General features: G+C 34.7%; 1 protein-coding gene across 2 annotated transcripts; it reads right to left on the reverse strand.

The window, feature by feature from the left end:
* Positions 1-2,501: 2,501 nt before the first annotated feature.
* On the reverse strand, positions 2,502-8,470 carry LOC106305086. 2 transcript variants are annotated; one of them, XM_013741466.1, is made up of 16 exons: positions 8,312-8,470; positions 7,876-8,233; positions 5,972-6,069; positions 5,503-5,751; positions 5,157-5,363; positions 4,808-5,008; positions 4,634-4,722; positions 4,432-4,545; positions 4,227-4,337; positions 4,025-4,135; positions 3,867-3,932; positions 3,654-3,765; positions 3,365-3,433; positions 3,148-3,266; positions 2,846-2,941; positions 2,502-2,700 (listed from the first exon to the last, which is right to left on the reverse strand). In XM_013741466.1, exons 3-15 carry the CDS (start codon positions 6,056-6,058, stop codon positions 2,863-2,865), a joined length of 1,614 nt encoding a protein of 537 aa, XP_013596920.1. In that variant the 5' UTR covers positions 6,059-6,069; positions 7,876-8,233; positions 8,312-8,470; the 3' UTR covers positions 2,502-2,700; positions 2,846-2,862. The 2 variants fall into 2 exon arrangements, with proteins under 2 accessions (XP_013596920.1, XP_013596919.1); XM_013741465.1 differs by lacking the exons at positions 7,876-8,233; positions 8,312-8,470 and adding an exon at positions 6,614-6,663 and having other exon boundaries at positions 4,432-4,554.

Genomic DNA, 8,470 nt, shown 5'->3' on the forward strand with positions numbered 1-8,470 from the left:
TCTGAACCTTTGTCGATACTTGGATTTCTTTTTCTTTCGAACTACCTTTCAGAAATACAGTTTCAGCAGATTTGGATGCAGAGCCTTGAAAACCAAATCCCCAACTGCTGGTAGGACACTGACCAACGGTGAGAAGATGATCAAGAGTTTTTGTGCCAGTAGTGAGCATTCTTACTCTCTTGAGATTTTCAGCGAGTTGATTTTCAAGTAATTTGCTCTTGTCCATCTCCTTGATCAGTAGATCATTCAGATGACTTACCTTCAGCTCAAACTGCTTCTGCACCCTTTCCTGTTATGTCATCACTCTCTTTAGGGACAGCATCTCTTGGTCTGAGTTCTTTAAGATTGATAATTCAGCAACTTGATTCGAAGGTTTCTCCAATTCCAAGATTTTCACCTGAGCTTTTAGCATGGCCTTATCTTTCAGTAGTTGTAGGTTCTCATGGCTGAGTTCAGCAAATTTGTCGAACAAATAATTATATTATGTTTCAAGGTCGTTGCTGAGATCATCTTCATCCTCATCCACGAATGAATCCAGCTTTGGTTCTTCTTCCTTGCAGACAAGTGCCATAAAGTTTAGATGTAGCTCATCTCCATCGCTGTCACTCTCTGAGTCTGTATCACTGAAACACATGAGTGACTTGTCCTTTTTCAGATTATTAGGACATTCACTTCGAGTGTGACCAAAACCCTTGCAGTCAATGCACTTCAGCTCTTTTCGTTTAGCTAGCGGACACTCATTGCGATAATGCCCATAGACTTCACACTCATGACACTGCAACTCCTTCTTCTTCGAGTTCTTCGAGTCTTGCCTAGTGTACTGAGAGCTGTTTCGATCTTAGTCATTCCTCTGAAACCGTTAGTTGGATTGATTCCCTCCTTTCTCCATTCGCTTGATGAACTTGTTGAAGTTTCGAGCCATTAGTCCCAAGTTCTCTTCAATCTTTGTGACTTGATCCTGCTCTTTAGAGTCAGCTACAAAATTGATGCTCTTTTGAGAGTTAGCAGTTCGATTAGTTTTCTCCAGATCATGAACTTCTTAGATACCATACAGATGATCAAACTTCATCTCATCAGTATTAACGGCTATATCCAATACAGCCTTGTAAGCTTCGAATCGTGGAGGTAGACATCTTAACAGTTTTTTCACCAAATCCTTCTCATCATATTTCTTTCCAAGAACTGATGCTTCTCTGGCAAGTTCACTGATCTTTGAAATGAATCCGTCAATTGGTTCATCATCCGTCATGCGAATGTTTTCAAACTTTGAGGCTAAGTGATCGATCCTTGTTCTCCGCATGCTAGTATTCCCTTCAAAGTGATTGGTCAAAATATCCCATGCCTCTTTAGCAGATTCACAACCTTGGATGATTTTAAACTGGTCCAGATCCACCGAAGATAAGATTGCAGTGAGGGCTTTAGAGTTGAACTTCGATGCTGCCTTCTCTTGATCAGTCCACCTATCCTTTGGGTTTGGGGCCAAGGTTTTGTCATCGGTCATCATTGTTGGGACATACCAACCTTCCTCTACTGCGGTCCATTCATCCTCATCAATTTCTCTGATCAACTGTCGCATCCTTGCCTTCCAATGACCGAAGTTGCAACTGTCCAGCATGATAGGTTTATGAATCCCGAATAGTTCCTTCATGGTGTCCATGAAACAGGATCTGAACCTGTTAGTAGTATATGATACCACAGAGGTTTCCTGCTCTGATACCAAATGAAAGCTCAGAGACTACCAGTTACAGGAACAAAAACACAGGATACCAAGAACGCTTTCTTGTATATTAGAAATCTGTTAAACAATCTTCCTAGATCTGTTTAATCTGAATTACTCTCAGTCACACACGACTAGAGACAGACCAATTTCTAATCTCACAAAACAGAAACACGAGCTGCACACAAGGTCACTCATATTTCTTCAGCTCTCAAGAACAAACCTCTTGCTCTAACTTTTTTAATCTTAAACAGCTAACCTAGATCTACCCAAAGTAATCAGGTTAAATACCCTTAACATCATATTCTATCTTTCCTAATATTGTTTCACGCCAAAGTAATATCCTGGAACCAATGAGACACTGACACGTCATCGTCTCATAACTGACTTGTAACCGTGAGTTACACATCCATCAACTCGTGTAACACCTTCTCTGTTTCGCGATCCGACAGGCTCCTTTTCCTAAGCTTACAAATTTTACTTGGAACCAATATACTCTAGCAAGGGCTACTCCTTATAATAGTAGTTGTCTCTTTACTGGTCCATTATTGTTGCTCCGGGCCTCCGGCCTTTTCTGCCCTTAAATTCTTCATTTCGTTTACTCATATTTCCAGATAAATTAGTCTCACATACTAATAAATACCACAAACACAAATATTCAACAGAACTCATGCACAATGTGGTAATTTTGGTCAAATGTAGTTAGTATCAATAATAATCTTAAAATACATGCATGTTTTTCTACAACTCGCACATACGGGCAACCGCACCGCCGAAAGTGAACTTGCTTAGTGACAGAGACAATACTATTGTTTTTTTTTGGTAAAAATGTAAAGAGACAATACTATTGTTACGAACAGCTAGATTATATATATTATATCGAACACATCTTTAGTTGGTTATACGATTCAGGGTGATTGTCTTGAAATACTTTTCCCATCAATAAACCATATTGGCTCTTCAAACATGCAAATTATATGGCCCTGCAAACAGAGAAAAACAAGATACAACAGATTACAATGTAATATTTGTGTTTAGTTTTTATATACAGAAGAATATTTATATACTAATCCTAAATTACATGAGAAAATTAGAGAGAGAGAGAGAGAGAGAGAGAGAGAGACTTACTATTCGAACAAATCTAATCAAAAGAACCTTAAGTGGGGATCAAGGGGCATTCCATAAGCTGCGTATAATGGATCATATGCTGCATTTTGTATAGACCTGAAATATTACGTAACTGTATAAGTAGTGTTCCTAAATTCTTGTTTTTTCCTTTTAAGATTTGAATTTGAGATTCTAATTAACAAACCTTACCGTACTTTACCAGACTAGACCAATTATATGAGTTCTTAAGAATATCTGAATATGTACCAACTAATATTTAATTGCTTGATATATTTATAGTCGGAAACTTGGCATACACAAACCTCTTGTCATGATGGTGTTTAGCTGCATATCCTGCACCTGAGCGCGTATTTTCATTTTGCCAAAAAGAATACGTCGATGAATCTGCTATAGATTTTTCTTGGAAAGTTCCCATGGTCCTCTGCAATATTCATTATTTAATTAATTCACACTCATAAAAGTTTTCCTGCTTTAAAGAAATGAATTATATATAATGTATGTGAGAGCGCATGTTTATACTCTTGTCTTAGCCGATGAGCTTTCATTTTCAAGTTGATCATTACAACTGCGTTGTCTTAAAACCCCACTCTGCGCAATATTAGACACCATAATACCATTTGATATTAGAAACAAGCTCATTCTTCAAAGGTGGTTGTATTGTTCATTTATTGACAAGAAAAAAAATTGCATTTTGTCCAATGATAAGATTAAAAGACTAAGTATAAGATGGCATGCTCTGATCCCGGGTCTGAGGAGATGTACAAACATCGGCTCAAAAATTCATAGTCATCAGAAAAAAAGACAATACCTGCGGAGTCATTATGTTTGTGTATGAATTCCGATACTGATTGTACAGAGTTGGGTTCGTAGAAGGGATTGCTGTAATATGTTCTTTTCCCTTATCTTGTGTGCCATAATGTCTAAATAAACAAAGGTATGATAAATGCAGTGCTAACAAATAGATTGCATCAAGCACTAACTATAATTATATTATATTGTGATAGTAGTGGAATCTTTGTACCTGAGAGAGGTTAAGGGAGTTTGAGTTGTAGGTACCGAAGGTATCGAAATTAGATTTTTCCTTGGCCTACAATAAAATGTGAATATTGTATCTTCTTTCAAACATTAGATCATAAAAATACTGAAGCATTCATTTGTTTTGTAAGACCATGATGTTACCTTCCACGGGGTCGACGAGTATAAGTAGTTTTTAATGAGCTTGGTGTTTGGAAATTAAAAGCATATGGGTCAGACTGATATGTCTGCGCAAATGGTGAATAGCTTTCTGACCTGCGGTTCATTCAAGAAACTCTACAATTGTAAGATAATCTAATTTAAGCGTACATACAAAAATCAAATAGTGAAAAATCATCATAGCTACGTTTTTGGGGTATGAGTATAAGAAATCATGGGAGTACGATTCTCTGGATTCGGTATAATGTTTCTTGACGAGGCACAAGGAATCTGGTGTTGATTGCTTAACCTAGCCCCCCTAAAATATTTGGACAAAAATTTATCAAGGACATCTACGTTTAACAAAAATGTAGATAAACTAATTTTAGAAAAATAGTAAGTTGTTTTCTTACACATATGGTGGTTTAGGAACGTTGGACGGTTCAGGTCGGTGCATTTGATCATTTTCATGACGATGCTTTAGTTTTGCAAGTAGTAAGTCGTCATCATATCGTTCTTCCTGAAACCTGCATGGACTGATAATTGTATTAATATTAATTCTAAACCTTTGTATATATTTAAAGAGGCAAGAGGATGTTATAAGTTGATGAGTACAAAGAAGGATGAATGCGATGATCTTGAAACATAGGATTGTGATTTGTTGGTGCATTAGTTCTCCCAACTTGTTGTGCATTACTCCCCATCTGAAGCATCACAATATTGAATGAGTTGAGACTGCTGAGTAGATAAAGAGATATTTAAATAACCAAAGTTATAGAAGATTCATACCTTTAACGTTGAAACATACGGCTCGTTGGAGAAATTAGGAATTGTTTGCGACAATGAAGGTTGTTGATAGCTTTGATTTACAAATCCATGTTGTACATCAGTTGACTGAAATTCAGTTGTCATCACCTTATTCGTCGAGGTTAGCAAACAGTTGTCACTGTAGCCACTTTCTCTTTGGCCACTCTGGAATGTACATGGTGGCTGCATATTTATGAGATTAGTCTACATATTGATCGGTTATCCTCCCATTTGTTACAAAAAGTGTCTATGTTGTAAATTTTTCGAGAAAATACAAATAAATCAAATGCGTATCAGCGAAAGAAGTTTCATGGTTAACTTATGCTCATACCATGCCCGGAAATTTTTCTACTGCGTTGAAAGATCTAGAATAATGGTCCTGGTAATGGAAGCTTTGATGTTGTAAAATCATCTCTGGAACAAAGCTTGAATTTCTTGTTAATGTCTCTTGATCAGTGTGCGGATTTTCTATTAATGTTGAGGGATGTACATCATTGGTTTCTCTTTGGCCATTGCGGAATGTACATGGTGGCTGCACCTGCATATTTATGAGATTAGTCTACATTTTTTTAGAGATCCTTCAATATTAAAAAGTGTTTATGTAAGTTTTTCTAGAAAATATAAATATATCAAATGCATATTACTGAAAGAAGTGGCATAGTTAGGTAACGTCATACCATGCCAGGAAAGTTTTCTACTGCGTTGAAAGATCTGGAATAATCGTCCTGGTGATGGAAGCTTTGATGTTGTGGTACCATCTCTGGACAAAAGCTTGAGTTTGTTGTTAATGTCTCTTGATCAGTGGGCGGATTTTCTATCAATGTTGAGTGATATATATCATTTGTGGCGGCAGAGACAGAGATAGATTCAACAATCTCATTGTGTACACCTTCTGAAGCCAGCAACGAAGGATTTTCCGGACACGCCTGTATGAGGAAATGAATACATAAGATAGATATATTCGGGAGTAAATAAAGTTAGTAAACTCAAAATGATATACAAGCACTTTGAAAATGATATCATATTCATGTATCAAATATCAAATAAATTGAACCCTTATCTTCTTAACAAATTATATGCATAAATGTATACATTTACACCGACAGTCAATTTTAAAAGAAAAATGTAAGAGATGAAAAAGTATACCGTGAGAGCATTAAAATTTTCTGGCGGGTCCAAGAACAAAAAGAAGTTGGTGTCCAACGGAAACTGAAGATCATCGCTTGAAGTCATGTTTAACAACACTGTAATTTTCACAATCAGATGAACATATTGTAAATTTACCACAAATTGCTTATGCAAAACCTTTTTTTGTGTGCCTATGCTTATTCAAAATACAAATAGTTTCAAAATAAATTTTAGACCAAAATACGGTAGTATGAAATCATATCAACCTAAAATAATTATCGTGATAACAGCTAAATTTCCAAATCAAAGATACAGTAGGACGAATCTATAAGCCTAGAAACAGAAGATATTAAAAAAACATCAATTTTCAGATGGTAGATACGGTAATAACAAAACCCAAAGCATCAACAAGTTTCTTCCTTTTTCAAAAAAAAATCCTTTTTCAAAAAAAAAAAAAAACAAGTTACTTCCAAATTGATTATGCCATACGAGATAACAATATAACAAAAATCTTTGCATCAATATCTTACAAGAAAATCTTTAATGATATGATATAGGGAAGCTTTAATTATGTAAGAAATGATGATAAGTTTTAAGCTAGAAGACCTCAATGAATCTTTGAGAAGCATGAGTTTTATATGTGAGACAAATTGTATATACCTTTTCTTCAAAAAAAATGCGGTCTAATATGTTAAAATGGAAAGCACGAGACTGCTAAAACAAACAAAAAACATGTATAACAGAACATGAGAGGGGTGGATGTATATATAGTGAGAAACATACCTTTATACATGTGTATTTTATGTGATTGTCTATATTTTGAAATAGCCCATGTATTTTGACACAAACGATGATTTTGAAAGTCATACTTTTGATAAGAAGAGCTAAAAATAGCTTAACTTAGATAATTGACTACTTTACATTTATTGGTGCAAAATCTAGATTTTAAGGAAAATACCCTATATTCAAGATTTGTTATGAATATTAGATATGGATGACTATTATAGAGATAAACTCATAGGATATTCTAGATATACTTATATTTAAATTTACTTTATCTCCAAGTATTATATCCTATATATATCTGATTCCCTGTGGAATAATACAGTATTAATTCTCCTTTCTTTTTTCTTTGTTCACAATACGTTATCAACACGAAATCATACCTCATCTGAGCAACTTCCAAATACATGAAACCCTAGCTTTTGAACAAAATATCGAAACCGTCTTTCCATCGAGACCTAAATATTATGTTTAATCTTAATTCAATTGATCTATAGTCTTGTACTTTAATTGAAACTAGAGCTTGATCCGCGCACCCCTCTGGTATACACGTTTTCTCATTAGATTCTATATTTTTTCTATATTTTTGGTAAAACATATTCTTAATATTTGACTAACAAATAATGTATAATAGAATTTTTCGTTTATAATATAGTTATTCTTTTTCATCATTGAACCAATGTCACGTGTTCGTGTAGTTAAATGGATATTATGGTAGCCTCTGTTTTGTAAAAACAATTATTATTTTTAAAAAAGATTTGTTTCTCTTTTGTGTAGTGTGCCATCTTATGAGGTTAAAAAAGATATCATAGTATCCTTTTTAGATTTTTATAGACATCAGTCTACTGAAATTAGTCAATGTTTTATGTTCGGGTAGTTAGTTCGATGTTAGGTTCATGAGATATTCATCATATTCAACTGAAATTTAGAAATCCTTAGAAGCATAAGTGATATGTTATGATCTTGTTTGGTTTTGACACTACTTTTTTCTCGCGAAAGTTGCTTTAAGAGTAGCAATCTATCAACAAATCAAAGCCCAAGTATGAGTCAATTTAATATACTATCAGCCAAGAAATTTAAAACTTGAGATTCTGTTAAAATTAAAAACTAAAAACATGTTACTAATTTGAGTTCCTTACCATCTGAAGTATAATTGTTTACTCAGGCAGCACATAGCTCAATGCAAACTTCAAAGTGCTTATTGTTTCTCCGGCCTTAGGACGATGTGGACAAACATCTAATGTTGAAGAAACCGGCACAAGACTTGCATTGCATCCGTTAAAAAAAGACCCTTTTGAGAGCTATTCCTGATCTCTAACGTATCAATCACGTCAAGGAATATAAAACTGAAAACATAAACATGAACTCTCTCTCTCTCTCTAAAACATTAAGAAGCGAACCATTCATGATACATGATAAAAAAAGAAAAGGATATCTTCTGCTGGTTCCATCAATAACCAGAAGGTTTTTGACTTACTCAGTTTAAATATCAATCATCTGAACATCAATATCACAAAATAGTTGAGTGACTATCATATAAAGTTAAACAAAACAATATAAAAATGAGAAACTTACAGTTTCATCTGCGTGCATTCAAGTGTATCCCCTCCATAGTTGTGTTTTGTTTTCTACGAATGAAGTAGTTTCACGTGCACTCGCCATGTTGTTTTAAATGGCTTCACGTCTTTATAAAGCGTAAAAGTTTTGTTTGTGCCATACCGATTTCTGTGTTTT

This window comes from Brassica oleracea, chromosome C7 (genome assembly GCF_000695525.1).
Source record: "Brassica oleracea var. oleracea cultivar TO1000 chromosome C7, BOL, whole genome shotgun sequence".
Classification (NCBI taxonomy): domain Eukaryota; kingdom Viridiplantae; phylum Streptophyta; class Magnoliopsida; order Brassicales; family Brassicaceae; genus Brassica; species Brassica oleracea.

Coding starts and splice junctions, on each gene's coding strand:
- LOC106305086 (XM_013741465.1), bottom strand. CDS start 6,058: ATGACTTCAAGCGATGATCTTCAGTTTCCGTTGGACACCAACTTCTTT. Junction 5,009..5,156: donor TAGAAAAATTTCCGGGCATG/GTATGAGCATAA, acceptor ATAAATATGCAG/CCACCATGTACATTCCAGAG. Junction 4,338..4,431: donor GTTCCTAAACCACCATATGT/GTAAGAAAACAA, acceptor CAAATATTTTAG/GGGGGCTAGGTTAAGCAATC.